Here is a 26,352-nt window from a genome sequence, read left to right as displayed (position 1 = left end):
AATCTTTAAAGCACAGTTCTTCAGAGGGCCATTGATTTGAGAAGTCACAGTAGTAGCTGTGAGGAAAAAGCCCAAACACCTCATCTCCATCTGACAATTTTTATATGGAGGGGAACAAAAACATCAAATCATTCTGACTTGTTGGAAATAAGATAATAACAAATACAAGGAACTAGTAAAACTGAAGCAATTTTTAATATACCATTCTTTAGAAAGTGTAACTAGCATGAAGAAAGGGCAAACATGGCCATCATTCTGATTTTTTTTTTTTTTTTTTTTTTTTGGTTTTTCGAGACAGGGTTTCTTTGTATAGCCTTGGCTGGCCTGGAACTTACTTTGTAGACCAGGCTGGCCTCGAACTCAGAAATCCACCTGCCTCTGCCTCCCGAGTGCTGGGATTAAAGGCGTGAGCCACCACACCCCGCCAGCATTCTGATTTAACACAAGAACCTTTCTTGTTTTTAAAATTCTTTCATCAGACTAGAGAAATGGCTCAGTGGATACGAGAACTGGCTGCTCTTCTAGAGGATCTGGCTTAGATTCCCAGCACCCATACGATAGCTCATCACTACTTATAACTCCAGTTCCAAGGGAATTGGTACTTTCTTTGGGCTTTGCTTGGCACCAGCCATACATCTAGAGCACATTAATGCATATAAATATATACACACACACACATATACATACACATAATTGGGGGGGTGTTGTTGTTGGTTGTTGTTGTTGTTATTGTTTGAGACAACTGTGTAGTCCTTGCTGTCCTGCAACTCACTCTGTAGACAGGCTGACTTTGAAATTAAATATCAGCTGGGCAGTGGTGGCACACTTCCCCCTCCCACCTGGGATCAAGGCTAAGCCAAGTTTCATTATCTACCCACAGGAACATTCTTGAGTCAAAAATTCTCAGAACGTACTGACTGATAATCACCTGACCCTCTGGAAAGTCCCAGGTAGAGTTCAAATGTGTGTCGTGCCAATAGATTTAAAGGTCAATATGCTCAGCCAATAAGTTTGAACTGTAACCTTGCTGATGTAACCTATGCCCCTAAAAAGTATAAAAACTGTAATAGCCATTCAGGGTTGCCTTCTTGTCACTCACCTAAAGGGACTGATAGAGGGTTGAACCTTACACTCTGGAAAATAAATCTCTTGCTTTCGCATCCATCTGCATCTCGGTGTCTCACTCAAGGGCATCTGGAAGTAAGTAGACCTGATGGTCAGGGTCTTACATTTGGGGACTTCGTCTGGGATTCAAGGAGACCCCCACTCCCACCCCCAGACACCACCAACTAGGCTGATAGGAGAGGAAAAGACTGAGCTCAGCAAAACAGGCAACAAAGTTAAGTGTCTTTCTGTCTTCTGCTATCACTTTTGGCTTGAGAGCACGGTGTTGGCTGGAAAGTCTCTGGTCTGCTACAGTCAACTGCGGTGGGCAGATGTGCCTTAATGCTGTGTCCATGGGGAGTCTACATTTCAGGCCCCCTAGAGGGAGTCGAGAGGATTCTGCTCCTTTTGGAAACAGCAAGACACAGTGATGTGTTAGAATAGCAACTCGAGTCTAAACATAGCACACCAGGCCAAAGCAGTTCCACATATAAGAGGCTTATTGGGAAAGAGAGGGGCAAGGTGGCAGCGGAAAGAGAAGCGGGGGGAGAGAAAGAGAGAGAGAGAGAGAGAGAGAGAGAGAGAGAGAAAGAGAGAGAGAGATCAGGGGGCCTTTCTTTATATATGGGTAATGACATACCACAAGTAAAGATGGGAGGTGAGTCAAGTGTATTCTAGGATTCTAGGAATATGGTGGCTGTTGCCTTGGCAACTGGTCAGCGGGTCCTGCCTATGTGATGTCACGGGTTTTGGAGGTCCTGATACCAACACACACTATTGGTGGGAGCCAAGTCTTGCTATAACCTGGTTTCTGCACCATGGCAGAGGCGAACTGTCTGTATCTTGATTGCCTTTGTCTGTATTTGTTGGTGTTGGTTATCTCATTCTCTGTTCTTGGACTTAGATTGACAACAGTTTTGAACATGGGGCACACTGAATCTACTCTTGTTAAGCATCCTAGTTAACCACTGGAGGGAAGTTAGGGAAAGAGGAGAAAACTTATTAGTAAAGAAGGGCAAGTTAAGTTACACTCAACTTCTTCGAATGGCCCACTTTCAGAGTAGGGTGGCCACCCGTAGGAACCTTCAACTTGCAGGTGAGCAAAAAGGTAGAGAAAAGAGTCTTTAAGCCAGGATCCTTCGGCACCCACACCAAGTGCCCTATATAGTTATGTGGAAGAATCTAGTAGAGAACTTCCCCCTGTCCCCCATGGGAGCCTTCCTTTCCCCAAGACCCACCTCACAGGTTGTGGCTGTCAGGAAAAAGGAAACACAGGAAGAAGGATACAGACCTGAGAAGAAGTCGATCCTCCAAGACCCTTCAACAATGGACATGTTGCTCCAAGACCCTCCTCCTCTAATCCCCCACCCTTGCCCCCATGGCCCTGCCAGTGCCAGCACCAGCCATTGGATTCTCAGCCCATACGGGACCAGGGCTGTTGAACCCTCTTTTATCGGAAGGAAGAGTGGGACAAGATCTCCAACTTCCTGGTCCTGCCATGGGAGCCCCAAGTCTGGGGATCCAAGTCTGAGAGCCACTCCCCTGATACCATGGTGGGTCTCCCGATGAGGGCATCTGGGCCTCTAGATAAGGGCAATTAGACTATGCAATATTGGCCCTTCTCTTGGGCCGACTTGTACAACTGGAAGGCCCACTAACTAACCCCCACTTTCAGATAACCCCAAGGGGCTGATTAATCTCTTTGAGACTATATTATTTACTCATCAGCCCACCTGGGGTGATATTCAACAACTCATGAGAGTACTCTTCATGACCAAAGACCAATATAAGAAACTATTTGAAATAAGACTTCCATTTTGAGCAGGGGTTGATTAAAAAGTTAAAATTTCAAAGACCTCCATGGGAACTGACATCCTACTTGACAGAAAGAGACATGTACGTGGGTGTACTACATCCTGGTTGGCAAGTGAATGTTAGACAAGGCAAGTCCTCTGCCACAGTTGAATACCCCAACCAATGGGAACAGAATAAGTGTACAAAAAAAGGCATCTTCCTAAGGAAATCCCCTATCCCTAAATCCTGATTGGTGGGATAACTTGGCACAGATGTCTGTAGACTTTAGGCTTAAAAAGCCCTGTAGGATCTTAACTCAGTGTCACAGTTCAGCTCCTGATCCTGATCGATCAGTCTTGGTACAGGTATGGCATTCGATAAACCATCCTAGTTTGACTGAGATTGGTGTCTGAATGCTTTGTATAGTGGTGATTCCCAGACCCCAACGAGAGTTACATTTCTTATTTTCTGCTCTGTACATTGTAGCTATCTAAAGTAACTCCATTTTGACCAAAGTCACCATCTTAGAGATTTGAGGTCAGCCTCTAACTTGAGTCTGTTAAGACAATTCTAAGAAGTTAAACCTGCTGGGCAGTGGTGGCACATGCCTTTAATCCCAGCACTTGGGAGGCAGAGGCAGGCAGATTTCTGGGTTCAAGGCCAGCCTGGTCTACAAAGTGAGTTCTAGGACAGCCAGGGCTATACAGAGAAACCCTGTCTCAGAAAGAAAAGAAAGAAAGAAAGAAAAGAAAGAAAAAGTTAAACTTGTTAAACTATTCGAGAAAATACTTACTGTGAAAGCTCTTTTGCACTTTCCCAGTAATGTATAGATGCTGAAAATTATTAGTTAATGCTTATTCTGGCTTCTGTAAACTTGCTTAATGCTGCTTGCTTGTTATCTTACATCTGAAGAAGTGAAATAATTGTGTAATTGTTGTTTCTGCCTTTAAAAAACCCACCTCCCAGCTTCAGTCAGGGCTTAAGTCCTGATTCTAATGAAAGTGCTATGTGTCAGCCACAGCTTAAATAAAATTTAACTGATTGAAATTCAGTAGAGTTCAGATAGTCTATCTGGTCTCAAAGTCCACAGTAACATCTGCACCCCATTTTCAACCTATTCCTTGCACAGGGGAGAGAGAGAGAGAGAGAGAGAGAGAGAGAGAGAGAGAGAGAGAGAGAGAGAGAGAGAGAGAGGAGAAGAATCCTATATTAGGTATTTCTTTAAAGATTTTTTTATTTATTTTATGTATGTGAGTACACTGTAGCTGTACACATGGTTGTGAGCCTTCGTGTGGTTGTTGGGAATTGAATTTTTTAGGACCTCTGCTCGCTCCAGTCAACCCCGCTCACTCTGGTCAATTCTGCTTGCTCAGTCCCTGCTTGGTACGGCCCAAAGATTTATTAATTATTATACATAAGTACACTGTTGCTGACTTCAGAGCTACCAGAAGAGGGTGTCAGATCTCATTAAGGGTGGTTGTGAACCACCATGTGGTTGCTGGGATTTGAACTCAGGACCTTTGGAAGAGCAGCCAGTGCTCTTACCACTGAGCCATCTCACCAGCCCTTAGGTATTTATATTAGGAATATTATATTAAGTATTTACACCAAGATAGCAAAATCAAATAAATTCATTTACTCCATAGATGAGATAGGCTGTGATCTAAGGAAAATGTCTGCTCTGTCATTGTAGGGGCTGGGATTAATGTATGGTCAAGTTGTATGGGAGGAGGAAGGTTTGAGTGAAGCTAGCAGCAAGGAATTGTCTCAGAGCTGGATAGACAGGTGAGCAGTTAAAGCACTGACTATTCTTCCAGAGGATTAATGCACATGGCAGCTATCAACCATCTGTAACTCTAGTTTTCAGAAACTTGATGCTACCTTCTGGCCTCCTTGGGCACCAGGCATATACATGGTACAGAGGTACACATGGAAGCAAAACATGCATATGCATAAAATAAATAAATACAGATAAATATATTCATTTTAAGTGTTTAAATCTGCTGAGCATGTGGTACATACCTTTAATCTCAGCACAAGGAAGGCAGAAGCAGATTGGATCCCTTGAGTGTGAAGGCTAGCATGGTCTACGTAGTGAATTCCAGAATGGCCAGAGCTATATACTGAGACCCTGTCTCAAAAACAAAAACAAAACAAACAACTTTAATCCCTAAATAAATAAGATTTATTTATTTTTACTATATATGCATGGATATTTTGTCTGCTTGTATGTATGTGTACCTCAAGTGTGCTGCTCCTAGAAGAGGCCAGAAGACGTTGTCAGATCCCATGGGATTGGAGTTACAGATGGTAGTGAGCCACCTTGTAGTTTCTGGAAACTGAATCAGGGTCTTCTAGAAGAGTAGCTAGTGCTGTTGAGTGTTAAGCCATTTTTGAGTTAATACTCATTAAGTTTGGCCTTTCAATAAACACTTATAAACGAAGCATTTGGGAGGCAAAGGCAATAGAACCTCTGGAAGTTCGAGGCCAGCCTAGTATTTCATAGTGAAACGCTGACTCAAAACAAGAAGAAAATATAATAATGTCACCTCTACCGAGTTTCAGAAGTTAAATGGGGAAACCAATACATTGGTGGGCAGGGCTCTGTCACCTTCAGTTATAGATTGGCTCCTTCAAGCATTACTCCAAAAGTCCTAAACCATGCACTTGAGCATTAAAGTTTGTTCCTTTCCCAAAGCCTGACTCTCAAGTTCTTCTATTCATCCTTTCCCCTGATCAATTAATTCACTGACTTAGCCTCACTTTTTCTGTTCTACAAGTCTTTTCTGTAAGATTATGTCAAAAATCCCAAAGCAGGCAGTTAAGAAGAATCTCTGAGGGGTCTTCACAGTTTGTACCAACACTACCTCTAGTCTGTGTTTCCTGTTGCTGTAACACCCCAAAGATACCAGAATCCATAGATGTCCACATCCTATACATAAAATTGTGTGGTGTTTGATGTAATGTGTGCACATCACACACACGCGCACACACACACACACACACACACACACACACCACACCACACACACACACACACACCACACCACACACACACACACACACCACACCACACACACACACACAAACACACATATATATCACCAGCATTTCAGTGTGTGTGTGTGTGTGTGTGTGTGTGTGTGTGTGTGTGTGTGTGTGTCATCTTGAGCTTCTTCCTCTACCTCCCTAGAATACAGGTATGCTGGGATTACAGGTGGGCACTGCAAGAAATATTCTCAGAGTCACAGAGAAAGAGATCATCAATTGATTAAGGCATCTCAGCAAAGCAAACTACACTTCTGGTGAGAAGATATTCAAGCCACAGAAGTGAAATAGCAGCATACACAGCCTGGGTGGCCTCACCTTTGTTCTTAATGCAGGAGGAACTTGGTTGTTTCTCTTTGTCTAAGGTTCAACCTCATGATCTACACCTGATCAACAAAATTGCTTGAAAGGAAGAGAGAGAGAGAGAGAGAGAGAGAGAGAGAGAGAGAGAGAGAGAGAGAGAGAGAGAGAACAGTTTAATCACTTCAGGATGGTCACATCTGGCTGAACATTCTTTTAGTAAAGGGAAGTAGTCATGCTATTGCTTTGTAGAATCGATTAAATCTCTTTAGAAGTCATGGAGTTAAGTAAATAAGACTTGGAATGTAAGTTTCAGCAATAAGAAAGGGGGTAAGCGGGGCTGGTGAGATTGCTCAGTGGGTAAGAGCACCCGACTGCTCTTCCGAAGGTCCGGAGTTCAAATCCCAGCAACCACATGGTGGCTCATAACCATCCGTAACAAGATCTGACACCCTCTTCTNGAGTGTCTGAAGACAGCTACAGTGTTCTTACATATAATAAATAAATAAATCTTAAAAAAAAAAAAAAAGAAAGAAAGAAAGAAAAAGAAAGGGGGTAAGCNCTTTTTTTTTTTTTTTGGTAAACAGAGTTTTACAGGATAAATTGATTATTCAACATTTGTTACAACATCACCACACCTGGTGTGGGAAAAAAAAAAAAGGTAAACTAGAGAAAAGTTGCTAGAAAAATAGAATACCCTCCGATGTACTTTTTCAGCAGTTGAGCAATAGTAACACTTTACCACAGTTTCTCTTTGTGTTTCCTCCCTGCTGAACTACATATGTGTGTTGTTGTGGAGTATTCATCAGAGCAGTCTGTTTAAACATGGGTTTAAGTCAATAGGAAGCCCTTATGAGCCAGGCCACAACTACACTGTGTGCTTAGGATCCCAGTGTAACACTGACACTTGCTCAGCATGAGCTTTTAAAAACATGTTCTGGGTTGACATACTTGGATTAACAAGAACAGTCAGCCAGCAGCAGAACTACTGAAGCAAAAAGAAGCAAATTTAGTACATTTAAAGTCTTTCCCTTTGATGGATTAGGTCTTTGTTTTCATTATTGGCCAGTAGTGCTGTCTATGTGCTGAGTTTCGCAGCCTGAATGGCACTTCCATCATGGAGTTAGTTGTGCTAAGTAAGATCTAGGGGCTTACTACTGTCTGGGACCCTGTTATAATGATGCTAAATACAATAAAGCATTTCCTCAAAGAAAAAGATATTCTCCTTTAGACCACTGTATGCCTGATACCCAAGGAGGCCATAAGAAAAAATTGAATCTGCTGAAATTGGAGTTACAAATGGATGTGTGACACCATGGATGTTTTGAACCATATAAATGGTGACCCATCAGATGTTCTTTTATCTCTTCTCTTTCTTCTTTTCCTTCCTTCCTTCCTTCCTTCCTTCCTTCCTTCCTTCCTTCCTCCCTCCCTCCCTCCCTCCCTCCCTTCCTTCCTTTCTTTTAATGCTACTACTACTACTACTACTAATGATAATATTGTTTTGAGCTCAGGGTCTTATTATATAGCACTAGATAGCCTGGAACTTGCTATGTAGACCAAACTAGCCTTGAAGTCACAGAGATCCACCTGCCTCTGCCTCCCACATACTGGAACTAAAGGCATGTGTCATCACCTCTGCCCTTTCCTTTCCCTCCTCCTCCTTCCTTTCCTCCCTCTCTCCCTTCGTTCCTCTCTCTCTCCCTTTTCTGTCTCTACCTTCCTCCCCCCTTCTTTCTACCTTTTTTATTTCTCCCTCTCTAGTTCTCCTTTTAATTTTTTAAAATTTATTTATTATATGTAAGTACGCTGTAGCTGTTTTCAGACACTCCAGAAGAGGGTGTCAGATCTCATTACAGATAGTTGTGAGCCACCATGTGGTTGCTGGGATTTGAACTCAGGACCTTCGAAGAGCAGTCAGTGCTCTTAACTACTGAGCCATCGCTCTAGCCCCCTCTCCTTTGAATTTTTAAAAATTATGTTTCTAAAGGCTTATTTTATCTTATATGTATGTGTTTTGCCTGTGTGTATCTATGTGTGCACTGTGTGTATACCTAGTGTCCTTAGAGTCTAGAAGTAAATATTGGATTCCCTGAAAGTGGAGTTATGGGTAGTTATGAACCACAATGTGGGTGGTGGGAAAAGAACACAGTTTCTCTGTAAGAACAAGTGCTTTCATCTGGAAGGCCAGCTCTCTAGCCAGACTCTACCAGTCTTGCCTTGAAACTGTTAATAGCTGAAGATGACTTCTTCCTTTTTCATCCACCTTGTTGCATAAGTAGAACAAGGAGAAAAACTAAGCACCAGTTGGAGAATAGAGAACTCAGACTTTCTGTACCAGAGCACTCTACTTGAGCTAATGTTCAAATAAGGTTAGGTTTTTGATGGCCTTTATGTATTTGAGTCCTAATGTTATTGGAATAATATTTTGAATTAGGCAACTTAGCTTCTTCTGTTAATTTCTCTAGAAAACAGATATTAGTCTGCATCATCTCAAAAACCCTTCCATGCATTTAAGAACAGACATTAGAAAAATATAGCCATTCTAACATTATTGTTTCCACATCAGTAAACATGCTTATCACAGAAAAACTCCTAAGTATGGTCCTCAGTCATGTAGGGTGAAAGTGTAGCTCATCAATGACAGGAAAGATCAAAAATTACACTAAACAGCCGAAAAATGTTGTAAAACATGGGCTAGAGCCCATTTGTTCGTAGCATTAGCTAAAGTTGGGTTAACATAGTAAGACTGAGTTATCTAACTCTCTGAGTGGTACTTGGTTTCTCTCTCTCTCTCTCTCTCTCTCTCTCTCTCTCTCTCTCTCTCTCAAGATTTATTTATTTCATGTATGTGGGTATACTGTAGCTGTCTTCAAACACTCCAGAAGGTGGCATCAGATGCCCATTACGGATGATTTTGAGCCACCATGTGATTGCTGGGAATTGAACTCAGGACGAGCAGTCAGTGGTCTTAATCACTGAGCCATATCTCCAGCCTGGTATTTGGTTTCTCATTGGTCTCTTTCTGCAATAGTCCCACTTTCTAGTAGTCCTGACTGAGCATCCTTAGGTGGTAAGGGTGGTATTCTGACAGGACTGAAACAAAAAAATCTTTGGAGGATGAGATATGGAGGTCATGTATCATCACTTCTACAGTTTAATGGTCAAAGTAAGTCATAAGACTGGCACAAGATTAAAGAAATTGGTTGTTGGGTAGCTCACACCTATATTCCCAAGACTCGCAGGACTGAGCAGGAGGAATTCAGTTCTAATCTCAAGATATAGTAAATTCCAAATCAACCAAAGATACAGAGTGACACTGTCTCAAATACCCTTACACCCCAAAAGGGGACAAATATGAACAGATTCTCTTTTTGAAAGATATAGAAATAGTTGGTAGTCCTATTTAATCCTCCCTAATTATAACATATAAATAGATAGATAGATAGATAGATAGATAGATAGATAGATAGATAGATACTATCTGACCTAGAAATATCAGGTATAAAAAGGCTGCACTGGGTTAAAGTCCAATCTATTTAGATCTTGTATCATTTTAATTTCCCTTAATCTGGAATGGCTCCTTCTCTTTTCTTTATCTTGAATGACATTGAGTTCTGGTTATTTTATCCTCATCATCATCACTATAGTGTAGCACATCTTTCAATTTGGGTTTGTCTGATATTTTCTTATCATTAGATTCAAATTTTGCTGGATTTTTCTTTATCAATTTGATTTTTTAAAATTTAATTTCAAGGCAGAGTTTCTCTTTGTAGCCCTGGCTATCTTGAAATTTGCTCTGTTGCCCAGGCTAGCCTTGAACTTAGAGATCCACCTGCTTCTTCCTCCCTAGTGCTTGGGTTAGAGGCATGCAACACCACCACCCAGTTATTTTTTATTTTTAATTTTTTTAATATGTATATATACATATAACTATATAACTGTATGTATATATATATATATATATATATATATATATATATACATATATATATATATGCACAACACAAGCAGAGAGGCCAGAGGACAAGTTGTGAGAGTTAGATCTCTCCTACCATGAAGATAGAATTTTTAGACTTATTGGCAAGCACCTTTACTTAATGAACCATCTTGCCATCCCATGATTCCATATTTAGTATATTCAAGAAATTACAACACTATACTTCCATATGACATCTCTTAGAATGATTTTTCTGGGCTAGAGAGATGGCTCAGCGGTTAAGAGTGCTGACTTCTCTTCTGAAGGTCATGAGTTCAAATCCCAGCAACACATGATGGCTTACAACCATCTGTAATGAGATCTGATGCCCTATTCTGGGGTGTCTTAAGACAGCTACAGTGTACTTATAAATAATAAATAAATAAATCTTTTTTAAAAATGATTTTCTTTATGTACTTTTCTAGGGATAATTAAAGAACAAAGAAATATATTTCTAGTCATCATTTACATGAAAGCACTCTACATAGGAGAATCTATCTACCAGATATATCTACAAGAGCTGGATGTGAGACCTCTCTCTTTAGTGTGTGTGTGTGTGTGTGTGTGTGTGTGTGTGTGTGTGTGTGTGTGTGTGTGTGTCTATGAGAGAGAGAGTTATTCATGCCACAGTGCATATGTAGAGATCAGAAGACAACTGTGTGGCTTCATTTCTCTCCTTTACATTTATTCCAAGGATCAAACCCAAGTCACCAGGCTTGCTTAGCAAGTGTCTTTACCCACAAGCAGTGCCATCTTGCCAACCCCAAGATTTGTCTCTTGGATTACGAGTTACTATGTTGAGATCATGTAAAACTGGTACATAAAGATTGAAGATAAGCCGGGCGTGGTGGCACATGTCTTTAACCCCAGCACTCGGGAGGCAGAGGCAGGCAGATTTCTGAGTTCGAGGCCAGCCTGGTCTACAAAGTGAGTTCCAAGACAGCCAGGGCTATACAGAGAAACCCTGTCTCGAAAAACCAAAAAAAAAAAAAAAAAAAAAAGATTGAAGATAGTTTGAACTTTACTGAACCCCCTACTTAAAATGGAAGTCTTATTTTAAATAGTTTCTTATATTAGTGCAGGTGTCTCTCCTGTGTTGGGGTCCATCCCAGGGGAAGCTTTCAAAAGCAAATAACATAAAGGCTCATGCACAGGTGCAAGAAGTGCTGCTGGGTGGTTGGTTTGGGTCCAAGCTTATTGTGTGTAACTATACAAAGCAGTTCTACAGACGTTTATCATGATTGGTTTCCATGGGCCCAGAAAATAACAGAATATGTAATTAACTTGGGCATAATAAAGTTTCCTAGTAAGAGCAAAAACATATGAGAAAGTTTCCTTATAATGTTAGTACCAACACAAAATGGCAGACTAGACAGATAACCTTTACTTAGGCCTTAGCATTCCATCTAGGCCTTAAGATATTACCTAGACCTTAACAAACCTGTTGTACTATTTTATAGCCACAGTGAACTAGTAGACCAAATGACCTGTCCAAAATACAAAAAATCTTCAAAGGAGTTATTTCCTTAGGAAAACTGAAGAGCTCAGTTTCTAATATTTGGAATTTAGGCTGCAAACCTTGTTTTTTGATAGTTCACTGTGCATTTGGTTTGCAGCACTGCCTTTCTAGAATTTGGTCCTGCAGCTCTTCATCAGAGATGGATTCTTGTAGTCCTTTTTATTTATCTAGGCTCTCCAAAGCCTCTCTGTTCCTGGCTGTTCTCTGGAACTCCTCAGACCTCCCTCGAGCTGCTGCTGAGTGTGCCTGGTCTAGAAGAATTTTAATCCAGCAACCGGACTGCTCTGTCAAGTGGTCTCATCCAAAGACCTAGGTTTATAGGATCCAGCTGCAATGCAAACATGCCCTGGATTACAGAATGATCTGTCTGGAATACAGACATCCCCTTAGTACACCTTTAATTTATGACAGTGAAGGTGAGGTTAGTTTGTCGGAGGGAGTTTGAAAGTGACATCTAATTGAGGGGCAGACAAAGTGACAAATTAGAGAAAGATTTGACAGAAGAGTCAAAGATAGGATATAATCCAACTCACACAAGAATAACACAGGAAAGAGATCGACTTAAGAGTATTGAGCTGGACAATGGTGGTGCACACCTTTAATCCCAGGGCTACACAGAGAAACCCTGTCTCAAAAAACAAACAAACAAACAAAAAACAACAAAAAAAGAGTATTGAGAGACAGAGAAAGAGAGACAGAGAGAGAGAGAGACAGAGACAAGATAGTAGTGTATGTATATGGTAGTTTTTACAGAGACAGTTTCCAGAAAGAACAAGCTAGACTCTGGTGAAAACAGAACAAACCAGAGAATGAGAAATAGCCAGAAGATTAGAATATATTGCCAAAGTTACTATGAGATCAAGCAGAGCAATTCAGGCAGAAGTAGAGAGAAGCCAAATTGAATCAGTCAGTTTGATGAAGCCTGTTAGTTTAGTTGTAACTCTTTTGTTTTGTGCCTGCCAGCCATCCCATATTGCTGACACTAAAGCAGCTTGACTGTAAACACAGAAAAATAGTTTTCCTCAGAGCAAGGTCAAGTTGACCATATATCCTAAGGCCTATTATTGTTATTGGAAATTTCCTAACTGTAGCATTCATTCAGGACACACAAGAATAGAGGTCAACTTGAACTGTTAATGTCTTTAACTATTAAAAATACTTGGGAAAGGGCTGACCACTCTGCAACCTTCCCTGCACCCACTTATGAACTCTTTATGGTTCTTTCCTATATAAACTAGCCCTGGAAAATGTTCAAGGCCTTGGCTTTCAGCTCCTGAGTCTGAGTTATGGCCCTGATTGATCAGTCTTGGAGTATGCATTCAATAGACCAGCCCTATTTAACTGAGATTGGTGTCTGAGTGGTTTGTGCAGCAGTTCCCAGATGCCAACGAGCTTGGAAGATTAGATTGTATGGGGACTAGAAGTTTCCAGGACTAGGAATAGGAATAGTTAGAACAGAGAAAGAAATGCTCTGGGTTCAGTCCAAGCAGTGTATGTGAAAAACTTGGGTAGCATTCTCATCATATACCTTCATCAGAGGAAATAAAGGAGAGAGACATTTACAGACTGGGATACATGACACCAAGAGTAACCTGCTCATGTTAATAATTTAATTCTGTCTGTCTGTTATTAAAACCACAAATAGGCAATAAATACTCAGATGAGGATTACTGGAGCCTAGGCAAGTCAGCAGTTCATATGAGGAAGGGTTCCCAGATTGCTATTTGGAAATTAAAGTAAGTACTGTTTATGCAGCCAATCACACTCAGGCACTAGTTGTCATGAGCCAGGAGTACATCTACCATGACTAAAAGATTGTTGTAAACAGTTCAGAATTGGCTGTAGGCATGGATGTAGGTGGGTCTTCTTAAGTTGACATAGTCAAAGTTGGGGAAATGCCTCCATGAGATCCAGCTGTAAGGCATTTTCTTAATTAGTGATCAAGCGGGGAGGTCCCCTTCTGGGTGGTGCCATCCCTGGGCTGGTGGTCTTGGGTTTTAGAAGAGAGCAGGCTGAGCAAGCCACGGGAGGCAAGCCAGTAAAGAACATCCCTCCATGGCTTCTGCATCAGCCCCTGCTTTCTGACCTGCTTGAGTTCCAGTCCTGTATCCTTTGGTAATCAACAGCAGTTTGGAAATGTAAGCCGAATAAACTCTTTCCTCCCCAACTTGCTTCTTGGTCATGATGTTTGTGCAGGAATAGAAACCCTAACGAAGACAGGGACTCTAAAGATGTACCTGTTGTGGTCAGAGCATTCGAATGCCAACTGTTGGGGTCAGGAGATGTTACCCTAAAGTATTGCTAGCAGCATCACTTGCCATTTGGGAAACCCTGTCTTGGGATCCTCACCATGGTAACCACTGAGTCTAACAACATAAGTTTGGTACCTGACATACATGCCAAAACAAGATTAGCTGTTCTCAAGAATTAGCCATAACCAAAATAACAGTACTTGGGACCCCTGCCTCAGTTTGAATTCTAAGATAAACCGACCTTGCTGACGATGTTTCTGGCACATCAATAGCTGACCACTAAAATTAAAAATATACTGTTGCTTTGCTAGTCAATAATAATATAGCTGTGTAAACCCCCCCCAAAAAAAAGAGTATAAAAAAACTGTACTTTTGACAATTGGGGTTGACTCTCCCTAAGAGGCTGAGCAACCCCACTCCAGTTGGAATAAAAACCTTTTATTATTACAGCGATCTGTCGTCAAGCTGTGTTTCTGGGGGCCGAGTTCTCAACACTTGGGCCCCTGGGGGGGGCCAACATCAGCAGGCCAGGAAATCTGCCAGTAGACCCAGGCCTACCCTGACTCTGCCTGACAGGCAGGCTTTCACAGAAGCAGAAAAAATGAGTCCCAATACCACCCCATTATCCTTTCTTCTCCTACTCCCATTGACTCCTTTGTTGTTATATCACGGGCCTATGACTTTAAGTTCAAATCTACCTCCCTGTCTGGTCTGTCCCTTAAACAGTAAATTCACTAGCACCTAACCTCTGTGTTCCTTACTTCCTAGAAAACAATAGGAACTTGTTTGTAAACAAACACGCTCCCTTGTCTCTGCCAAACTGACTTTGAGCTCTGTCTCTGCATCCGCTGGCAAAACCTTACAATAGTTAGGGATTTCTGTTGCTCTTGCTCTTTCTTTCTATGGTTGGTATACTTTTGCATGAGAATGCAAGGTGTACCTATTTGTAGGAGGAACCTCATCATGCTGTCCCAGTGGGTACCTTTTACTTCTGTCCTCCTCTTCTTTCTTTTTGTAATCAGTGAGTTTAGCTAAGTTTGCTTGCATGAGTATTTGAGAGAGAGACTATTCACAGGAGCAGGGGCAATTTACTAGTGGACATGCATGAGAAAATGTCTTTCTTTCCTCCAGCAACTATTAACGGTTTATAGATTCTCAGGGAAATTTTTTTCCCCATGAGTCCTATTGGGGCTTAGGCAAGATCTACCTCTGCTCCACATTTGCCTCCATACCTCCTGAGTACTAAGATTAAAGTCATGCATCCCACACTGCAAAAAAGTGTTCTTCATATTGTTCCAATTGTAGGAAATAGAAGAGGGTCAAGCAGAGAAAAGAAAGGAAAATTGACATCTGTTTAAGGACCCTAGTCCCGACCACAAGTCACTATACTCTAGAAGATTTCTAATTACTTTACATCTCAAGATTAAACCATGAATAACAAGGACTTCCTAACCCTTCCACTAATAGAAAATCCTCTAGAGACAAACCAGAAGAAATAGGACAGCCTGTTTTTTTATGCTAAAAGACCAGCAACTTGTTCTTATCCAATCTAAATTGTTAATTGTCATCTAAACGATAAATGTGTTGTTCAATTTGATGAACCACTTCTGAGAGATTTTCTTGAAGTGCTAGTGAAAATACTGCCTTGAAGTCAGGTGGTAGTGACACATACTTTTAATCCCAGTACTCAGGAAGGAGGCAGAGGCAAGTAGATCTCTGAGTTCGAGGGCAGCCTGGTCTATAAAGTAAGTTCCAGGACAGCCAAGGTTACACAGAGAAACCCTGTCTCAAAAAAATAAAACTAAGATAAAATAAAATAAAATAATCAGAAAAAAATGTGTCCTTGTTTTCACATTTATCTGTGAATTTTATTTTGACAAAAGTCGAATCTCAAACAGCTGGTACAAATTTATCACTGGAGTATTAAGCTGGTTTCACAGATGGGTGGCATGTGTAGTCTCAGGTCTTGCTGTCCTTTGTTTTAATGTTCTGTAACCACTATGAAATGCAATACTCAGCTTGTTTGGGGGGGGGGTTTCTGTGTAGTCCTTGATGTTCTAGAGCTTGCTATTGAAAGACCCCTGAAGGGAGACCCCCACTCAAATCTCGGGGTTCACGCGCACCCAAAAGGCACCAAGACCGAACTTGCTGTAATCACACGAGGAAGTTTATTGAAGACAGGACAAGACAAGAGCTCAGGCCAGCATGCTGGGGTCGAAACTCATACACCATGCAGGGGTAGAGGAATTCGACCCTGACCCGAATTTGTGACAGGCTTATNAAGGCAGAAACCACAAAGGAGGGAGGAGGGTTGGACAGGAAATAGGGGAAGTCCAAAGTCACACATTTACTTAACAGTTAACAGTTAAACTATACCAGGTGTTACATTAAACAATATGTTTAAAGCACAGGGACATTCCACAGAGGGCAACAGTTAGGTCATGTTCCACTTTACTACTCTGAGCAACACACCTGGGGCATTGGGACATTCCACAGAGGGCATTGGGACTTTCTGTGGTTATTTTAAGAATTGCTTTTATAGGTAGGTTCCGGGTGCGGTCACCTGCAGGGGACCAAGGCCCTTGAATGTAGAGGTCATGCCTTTTAAATTTTTATTCTTCACTATGTAGACAAGGCTGGGCTGAAACTCAGATCTGCCTGCCCTTGCCTTCTGAATGATGGGATTAAAGGTATGCACCACCATGGATTCAATATCATTTAAAAAGAGAGCTTCCCAGATTATATTGCTGATCTTGCATATACCTTAGCATCTCTCATGTGTACCCAATAGAATAGAAAGAGTGTGGTCGGGAGATTATGCCAGATCTTTTTATTTGGGAAAGTGTTCAACTATGATCTATAAAATAGCATTATACCCTAGACTCATTTAAGAATTCATGAGATCACGTAAAGATTTACTATGTTTGGCACCAATGTGGTTCAAAAATAATAGTCCCACTATTATTATCTACTACTATACTTGGAAATACAGCTATGTCCTTGAGCAACTGTTCTCTTCTCAGTGTGAGACTGAATAGAAGCACTTTCTCACATAAAAAGGTCTGCCAGAGAGTCCAGGCTTTTTCTACTCTGTTTGTACCCATTATAAGTTTGTATACATCCAGAATCAGCCAAACTAAATTCCAGTTTCAAAAAAATTTATGGAAGCTTCTTTCCCAGATGTTTCAAAATGAGTCCCCTGGCCATGTGTAAGAGCCTAGGATTCACTGAAGTATGATACCCCAGTCTCAAATAGTGTGCAAAAGCAAAGAGCATTTATTCTGCACAAAGCCAGCATGCAGGAGTCTACCATTTACTAGGGTGGAAGACAAAAGACTTGAGCTTCACAGGCTCAATTTAAAGCTGATTAGGGGAATTCCAGGGAGGAGTAGGTGACCTTTATCCTGATTGGTTTGCTCTTTTTCTAGGGGCATGAGTGTTTCTAGGATTGGCTAGAACTCCGGGGACTTTGTTCAGGAGCCTAGAAAGTGTTGTTGACTCATTCTGACTATTTGTTTTTGCCACAAACCAGGGGAAGAGGAAGCTGCTTGCAGGGTGTGGCTTTTCCAGTAACTGACTTGCCCAGACTTTGCCCACAAGCCAGATGAAGAGGAAGCTGCTTGCTGGGTGTGAGTAGCTGACTTGCCCAGACTTTGCCCGGAGTTGCCCAGTTCTCAGAAACAGAACTTGATCTGGCCTCTCAAACTGCCAGTTTGGAGCTTGTCATGGAGTCTGCCTGGCTCAGTCTTCTCTGTGGCTGAATATATACTGCGTGTGCTCTACTGTTGTTGGCTTGGTCTCTGGGAGCTCCCAAGGGTCCAGGTTAGTTGACACTGGTGTTCCATTGAATTCACTCCTCTAGGGAATTTTAATCATGCTTTTACTTGTCTAAGGAAGTGTGGACCACTGCACCCAACCCAGTCCTGTGTTCTCACTATTTAATAAAGTTGTGTTAGTATGTGGTTGTGCCCTGAAATCAAACCTCACTATCACATAAATAAAAAGTGTATACTGAAGAACATTCTGAAGAGAAGGTTGTAATTAGTTGAGAGAGCCCCAACTTTACTGGGAACTTAACACAGGGCCTTACGAAAGGTCCCTGAGTCCCCCTGCCCAGCCAATTAATGTAAAGGTCACCAGAACCACCAATCATTTGTGCCTAGTTGCTGTTGCTATAATCTGCACTCAAAAATTGTATAAAAGACATATGAAAGAAAGAGAAGGGGTTGCAGGATGACCCCAGCACACTAGAAAAATAAACCTCTTGCTTTTTCATTAAACTTTGTTCTCGAGTCCCATTTGGGGGTCTCCCAGTAGCTAAGGCTCACTTTGGGCCTTACATGGTCTCAACATTTAAGGCATTAGAAAGGAAGTTAAGGGGCTTGTGAGATGGCTCAGTGGGTAAGAGCACCCGACCGCTCTTCCGAAGGTCCAGTGTTCAAATCCCAGCAACCACATGGTGGCTCATAACCATCCATAACGAGATCTGATGCCCTCTTCTGGAGTGTCTGAAGACAGCTATAGTGTACTTACATATAATAAATAAATAAATCTTAAAAAAAAAATTAAAAAAAAAAAGAAAGGAAGTTAAGAAATAGAACCAATAAATTACTCTGAAGAAAAAAAAGCATTTTGTACTATGAAAAATAGCATTTAAAAGCCACAAGTTTTCTGCAACAGACCCATAAAGAAAGAACCTTAACATCCGGCAGTGGTGGCACAAGCCTTTAATCCCAGCACTTGGGAGGCAGAGGCAGGCTGATTTCTGAGTTCGAGGCCAACCTGGTCTACAGTTCCAGGACAGCCAGGACTACACAGAGAAACCCTGTCTTGAAAGAAAAAAAAAAGGAAGAAGGAAGGAAGGAAGGAAGGAAGGAAGGAAGGAAGGAAGGAAGGAAAGAAAGAAAAAAGGAAGGAAGGATCTTACGTAGGGGAGCCAGGTCCCTTCATGACCCTTTTTGAAGGCCCAGTCTTCTCCACAGTGGCATTCTTACCAAGTTTATGTATTGGTATGGAGTGTTCTTGCTGAGGGCTTCTTGCTACAAGGACTCCACCTTGCGTATAGTCTCCATTTAGTACTAAACTAAATTCTAAAGAATGACTGAATTTCCAAAAACTGCTTCTGACCCCAGGTGTCCCATATGAAAGATATCTCAATTGATGCTATGTTGGTTAGCACCCATACGTGCCACGACTGAAACCCAGAAGGTGCTAAAGAAACTTTGATTGGCTGGTCTCCATCCAGGCCAAGTTATCAGGAAAGCCTTCTGAGGTACTTGATGGATAATAACCTACTTCTTAAGGGGCCAGGTGTGAATCCAGTTGGAAACATACAATGTATATGTGTACTCAGTTGCCTCTATTCTTGTCCCTATTCCACCTAATTTGTATTTTGATTTTGATGCTGTAGTTTTGCTTTTTGTTTGTTTTGTTGAAACAGGGTTTTTCTGTGTAGCCCTGGCTGTCCTGGAACTCACTCTGTAGACCAGGCTGGCCTCAAACTCAGAACCTGCCTCTGCCTTCCAAGTGCTGGGATTAAAGGCATGTGCCACCAATGCCAGGCTTGGTTTTGGTTTAAAAAGTTGCTGTGTCTTCCCCTGCCCTGCCCTGCCCTGCCCTGCCCTGCCCTGCCCTGCCCTGCCCTGCCCTGCCCCACTGACAGTTTGAATTCTGAACCCAGCTGTTTCCCTGATATATTAGTTTTATAAATAAACTTTTGATGACTGGAACTTGGTTTTCATAGTGGATTATTCCCAAATTCTCAGACCTTAACATTCTGATCTGAAAAACAGGCCAAAGAATATCAATTTAGCAGGATTATAATGAAATGACCTGTTGGGGTCCATGAATAGCCACACACTGACCACTTGGACACTAATCTCAGATATGATGAAAGTTATTGACTACTTATTTCAGGCTTATTGATGAGGGTCATAGAAAGGACTCAGGAACTAGACTGTGCTGCTTAAGGCAGGCTTTTTATAGGAAAATCAAGTACAGAAGATAAGGGAGGAGCAATATTCCTTTTTGGATAACTAGACAAAGTATTTATTGTAAAGCCCCAGAGCATCTTTACCTGCCAGGAGACCCCCCACCCTCCAATCCCGAGTGACATGAGACTCCTGGATCCATGCAAAAGCAAGAGCTTTATTTTTCTGGCGCGCTGGGATTGACCTTCAGCAGTCTCTCAAGCAAGAGATCAGGAGACCAGAGGCGACCCTGATCCTAACATACAAAGCACCTTTTATACAATATTTTAGAGGGCAGATTACAGTAACAACACCTAGGTGACAGGTTGTTAGGCTGACCTTTTGGCTGATTGGCTGGGCCGATATCAGATCATCCTGGGAGAGTACCTTCGTTCCCCAGAGGGCCCAGGTGGCCTTCGGCCAGGATGTGGTATGATTTTTCTGAGAAGTGCTTTGTTAGTCATTTCTGCGAAATCGTTGGGAGCGAGAAACTCTCCCTTGGGGCCTAACACCCTCTCCAGGAGCCATCTCAGGGTTCGATCAGAGTTGCTTAGTCTTATCAGTATTATGAGCTGACCTCTAAGCTGATTGGTACTAAGGTGGGTAAGGTGATGGTTAGGGGTTTTCCAGAGCCGGGCATGGTGGCGCACGCCTTTAATCCCAGCACTCGGGAGGCAGAGGCAGGCGGATTTCTGATTTCTGAGTTCGAGGCCAGCCTGGTCTACAAAGTGAGTTCCAGGCCAGCCAGGGCTACACAGAGAAACCCTGTCTCGAAAAACCAAAAAAAAAAAAAAAAAAAAAAAAAGGAGCTGGCCGTAGTATGTCCCATTCTTGGAATGACGCAGGACTTTCAGCTCTTGCTTCGATGTCTGTATCTGACTAGAGACTTGGTTTGCTTCATGGGACCTGGCATCGCACCAACAACACTGCCTTTAGCCTTTGCCTGGACAGCGACTTGTGGTGACTCTTGGGCAGGAGGAGCAGTAACTGGCAATAGCGGGCAGGAAGAACTACAAGTCCCAGGGGGCTTTGCCCCAGCTTTGGATGCCTATACATTTTGGGTGCCAGTTAGTTCTGCGCGGACCTCAGAAGTCCCGCCCAGAGAGAGCGCTGAACTTCTTCTTCCGCTCGTAATGTGGCCACGCCCCAGGCCCAACTCTCTGTGACGTCATTTGGATTTACCAGTCCTGCGCGACCGGAAGTTGGTTGTGGAGGGCCGCAACTACAGTCCAGGCTTAAGAGGGTTTCCGCGATGCCTTTGTCCGGAGTAGTCAGTCAACTCCTGGAACTGTGAGTCCGCCCCAGCTCCCAGTCCCTTCCCTCACGTCGTGCAGGCTACTAGTCCTTGGCCCGGCTTTGTGCCTGGTCGCTAAGGACTGTGGTGCACCGTGGGGCTGGCGGCTCCACCCGGTGGCATGGCTCGGGTGGGCGTTGAGGGTGAAGGCAGAACAAAAGAAACTAGGAGCTGGGCTGGACAAACCTCCACTAATACCGGCGCGACTCGCTAGCTTTGGGACCATGAACAGTAACAATCTCTCCCGATTGTACTGGAGAACTTTCTAAAATTCGGGTAACAGCAGGGCGTGGCAGTTCACGCCTATAATCCCAACTATCTGGAAACTGAAACAGGATTGCCACAAAATCGAAGCTAACGGGGTAATGTTGTAAGACACACGCATACCCAGGCAAATAAATAAAATCTTAAAAACTCGCGTACCTGTCTCAGGGAGTCTTTGTGAGAATCAGCTTAACATATGTAAAGCCCTTAATCCAAACACTTCTTGAGAGTTCGAGTTGAAGTTCAAGGCCTCTTCAGCCATATAGTGAGTTAGAGGCAGGCTTTGGTATTGTTTTGGTATTTCTATTTTTAAAAAGAAAGAAAAACTCTTAACAGAAAAGCAGGAATGGTTTACGATTGGAAGCTACAAAGACAGATTACTTTGGTTCCACTGTTGACCCTTAACAGTACATAAGCAAATGTTATTTCTTGCCTAAATTAGAGCGTTTTCTTCTGTATTCTGTTGCTATTTTTCCTTGGGACAGTCTCATGTAGCCTGTGCTCGCCTAGAACGCATTGTGTGTGTAGCCAAGGATAACTTTTAAGCTTCTGATCCTTCTGCACCCATTTCCTGAATGTTGAGATTACAGGCATACACTACGATTCCCAGTTTACCTAAGCCTCCTGAGCCTGAGGCAAGCATAATGCCAACTCAGTTACATCCCCAACCCTTTTGTTTTGAGACAATCTTATGTAGCACAGGCTGGCCTCAGACTCAATGTCAGGATGACTTTGAACTCTTGAGTCTTCCGCCCCAACCTTCCAAATGCTCAGATTACAGACTTGAGTTATCAGCACCAGCTTGTGTTTTGGCTTTGGCTTTTTGAAGACAGGGTCTCATGTAGCATAACAGGCCTCAGATTCACTATGTAGCAGAGGATGTCCCTGAACTTCAAGATCCTTGCTTGTACCCATAGAGTTCTGGGATTGCAAGTATGCCACAATTGTTTGTGTGGATAGAATTTAAAGCTGGCCGGGCGTGGTGGCACACGCCTTTAATCCCAGCACTCGGGAGGCAGAGACAGGCAGATTTCTGANTTCGAGACCAGCCTGGTCTACAAAGTGAGTTCCAGGACAGCCAGGGCTATACAGAGAAACCCTTTCTCGAAAAAGCCAAAAAAGAAAAAAAAGAAGAAACTTAAAGCTGACTTACCAGGAAGCAATCTGACAATATTGTTACCATACCACAGAACAGTATGAATGCTTTTCTAAAGGGAAATGACTAAATGAGATGTCCACTGTGAAACTTATAGCCATTATAAAGGATGAGAATACTGAAATGCTTTGAAGGATTTTCAGAAGAGGTTGTTGAGTGAAAAGGACAAAAGGACAGTAGGTACTGAGAAGTAACTATACCAGGATGCTGTTTTAGGAAACTGACACCTCCCTTCTCAATACCCTTCTTATATGTTTCTGTGGGGATGTATATGCAAGCACAAGGAAAGAAAGAATATGTCGTGTGTGTGTGTGTGTGTGTGTGTTTGTAAATAGAATTTGTGGTTGCTTGACACAGGTATGAGTTTCTCAGATGGCCAGAATTTGAAACCCTAAGACATATTGGTTACATTGCTTTAAAAGAGGCTAAAGAACTACTTTACCTATTCTGCTGTATTGGCTGGTTTTGTGTGTCAGCTTAACACAAGCTGGAGTTATCACAAAGAAAGGAGCCTCAGTTGAGGAAATGCTTCTATGAGACCAGCTATAAGGCATTTTCTCAGTGATCAAGGGAGAAGGCCCCGCCCATTATGAGTGGTACCATCTCTCTAGGCTTGTGGTCTTGGGTTCTATATGAAGGCAAGCTGAGCAAGCCAGGGGAAGCAGTCTAGTAAAGTGGCACTTCTCTATAGCCTCTGCATCAGCTCTTGCATCCAGGTTCCTATGTGAGTTCCAGTCTTGACTTTCTTTGGTGATGAACAGCAATGTCAAAGTGTAAGCAGAATAAACCCTTTCCTCCCCGCTGAGCTTCTTGGTCATGATGTTTCATTGCAGCAATAGAAACCCTGACTAAGACACCTACCTGGCTTGTTGGGTTTTGTGGTGCTAAGTATCAAGTCCAGGACCTTACAGATACTAGTACTACTAAACTACATCTCCAGCCACCACTTTCGTTAAGTGCCATCTTTGTGTCTAGGAACCAAACAAACACAAGATTGGCAAGAAAAAACAAAAACCAGGTTTTTATTAATTTCTGTTTATACTTTGGAGCTTTTTTAAAAGTGTTTTTGTTTGTTTGTTTTGTTTTGTTTTCAGAGAAATGGCTAAAGTGGAAGGCTTTAACATTTCTGACAAAGAGTAATAATATGTGAAGAAATGGCAGGACAGAGAGGCGAGGGCTGGATAGTAAATTCTAGAGCTGACAGTGAGAGCTGTAAGGAGGGTTATGAAGTTTGTATGACCCAAGGCAACCACACTGCCCAGGCTCTTGGATTAAGGTTGTTTCTGAACATTATTCAAGGAAGGCATGCTGTTGAGAGGAATTTCTATGGTTTGCTAGTGTAGGAAAGAATAAGTCAGAGAACCCTTCCTGCATTTATCCTGAACTCTAGGCAGTGTGCCAGAGTGATGTCCTGATTGAATTGTCCTCAGTTGCTTGGGTCTTAGTGGTTGTCTCTCCTGGTAATTGCATATGCAGGTAACTGATTGTACTCTCCATAAATCTTTGTGGTTATAGTTTTTTTTTCTGTAGTCATTGCCCACATAACTTAGGAATACATGTTTTCTTTTTTTTTTTTTTTTTTTTTTTTTTTTTTTTGGTTTTTCGAGACAGGGTTTCTCTGTTTAGCCCTGGCTGTCCTGGAACTCACTCTGTAGACCAGGCTGGCCTCGAACTCAGAAATCCGTGTGCCACCACGCCCGGCGCAGGAATACATATTTTCATGTGTACAGGTAGGGTGCTCCGTATGCATACCTGTGTGTGCACATACATACCTGGGGTCCATGGTGGTCAGAAAAGGGCATAAGGCCCCTGGAACTAGAATTGCAGATGATTGTAAGCTGCCATGTGGATGCTGGGAATCAAACTCAGATCCTCTGGAAAAGCGGGGACCAGTGAGCTATCTTCCCAGTCGCTACTTTTAGTTTTTTTTGAGACAGTCTCATGTAGCGCAGGTTAGTTTCCAACTCACTGAGAATAGCTGTGAACTCATAATCTCCTACTACTTCCCAGGTGCTGGGATTATTGTCATATACTACCATGCCCTTCTTAAAATATTTTTAAATAAAGCCAAGCATGTTAGGATAACATGACTGTTACCCTAGAATTATAGATGTAAAGCAGGAGGACTAGGAATTCCAGGACATCCTGGGCTACAGTATAGTGAGTTGGAGATGAGCCCAGGCTACCTGAGACTGTTTCAAAGCAAAATTTTAAAATGCGTATTGGTAATGTGTTTACAGAGGGAAGTGATAAAGGAAAATCATATCATATATAACCTTACAGAGGCAGTGATTATGAATGTCATCAAGCTAACTTTGTAAATGTTTTTGTTTTTTTATTTTTGGATTTTTAGAGAGAGGGTTTCTCTGTATAGCCCTGGCTGTCCTGGAACTCACTTTGTAGACCAGGCTGGCCTCGAACTCAGAAATCTGCCTGACTCTGCCTCCTGAGTGCTGGGATTAAAGGCGAGCACCACCATGCCCAGCTTTGTAAATGTTAATAAAAATACTGTTTTATGAAAGGACTAAGTGCTGACAAAGAGTATTGATAGGTGTTAGCTACTAGTGCAGATGCAGAATAATTTACTATATTGTCTTTGTATTCCAGATGTCTTCAGTGCCTAATAATCAATATTTCCAGATATATATCAGATATCAAATATTTGCCTCCCAGCATTAAAGATAGACTGATTAAAATAATGAGCATTCGGGGTCGGATAACAGATTCCAATATAAGTGAGGTAAGAATGTATACTTATAAAAGTTTATTTCACTGTTTAGATTTAGTTTCAGATTTTTTAAATTTTTTTTTATTTTATTTATTTTATTTTTTTTTTATTTTAAAAGATTTATTTATTTATTATATGTAAGTACACTGTAGCTGTCTTCAGACACTCCAGAAGAGGGAGTCAGATCTTGTTAGGGATGGTTATAAGCCACCATGTGGTTGCTGGGATTTGAACTCCGGACCTTTGGAAGAGCAGTCGGGTGCTCTTACCCACTGAGCCATCTCACCAGCCCCTCAGATTTTTTTTAATGGAAAAATATATAATGTAAATTATTACTCATTTTAAAATAAGACTTTGACTTGAAAAGCCAGTGCTCACCCTTGGATGTATACCCTTCCTTGCTTTTCTTCTTCCCTCCCTCCTCTCTACACTTAAATAGATTTAAAACCTCTTTATTGTTGTTACTACTTTGGAGACAGAATCTCACTGCCCTGGATGGCCTTAAACTCACAGAGATCTGCCTACTTAGAAATTGGGCTGTTATTTATTGTCCTCAAAGAAACACTGAATAGTAACTCCCCAAATCAATGAATATGTACTAACTGCCCCCAACAATTGAACAGTTAGACATGGAAGATTTTGTGCGTAATTCCAATATTCAGGAGTCAGAAGCAGGAGATTTGCCGTGAGTTTCTAGTCAGCCTGATCTACATAGTGAGTACTAGGCCACTATGGGTTATAAGGTTAGACTTTGTCTCAAACAAAAGGTGGAGATGAAGAGATGCCTCAGCAGTTAAAAGTTCTTACTACTTTTCCGGAGGATCAGAGTTCAGTTCCCAGCATCCACATAAGGAGACCTACAACTGCCTTTAACTCTAGTCCCTAGGGATCTAATGCCAGGCTTCCTTAGTCACCCACAAATATATATATATATATATATATATA

At 42.0% G+C, this 26,352-nt stretch overlaps 1 protein-coding gene across 2 annotated transcripts in view; it reads left to right on the top strand.

Moving 5' to 3' along the window:
• The first annotated feature begins 21,148 nt into the window (after positions 1-21,148).
• The window catches only part of Amn1 (antagonist of mitotic exit network 1 homolog), a 33,592-nt gene continuing 28,388 nt past the window's right edge, over positions 21,149-26,352 (top strand). Inside the window, exons 1-2 of one of the 2 annotated variants that reach the window (XM_021191312.2) lie at positions 21,149-21,621; positions 25,287-25,419. In XM_021191312.2, the coding sequence (XP_021046971.1) occupies positions 25,378-25,419 (42 nt within the window). In that variant the 5' untranslated portion in view covers positions 21,149-21,621; positions 25,287-25,377. The remainder of the gene's footprint in view (positions 21,622-25,286; positions 25,420-26,352) is intronic. The other variant, XM_021191311.1, reaches the window with a different exon arrangement.

The sequence above is a fragment of the Mus pahari genome, chromosome 2, assembly GCF_900095145.1.
Source record: "Mus pahari chromosome 2, PAHARI_EIJ_v1.1, whole genome shotgun sequence".
NCBI lineage: Eukaryota > Metazoa > Chordata > Mammalia > Rodentia > Muridae > Mus > Mus pahari.
Note: the sequence above shows the minus strand (reverse complement) of the source record. Positions and strands in the feature narration are given on the sequence as shown.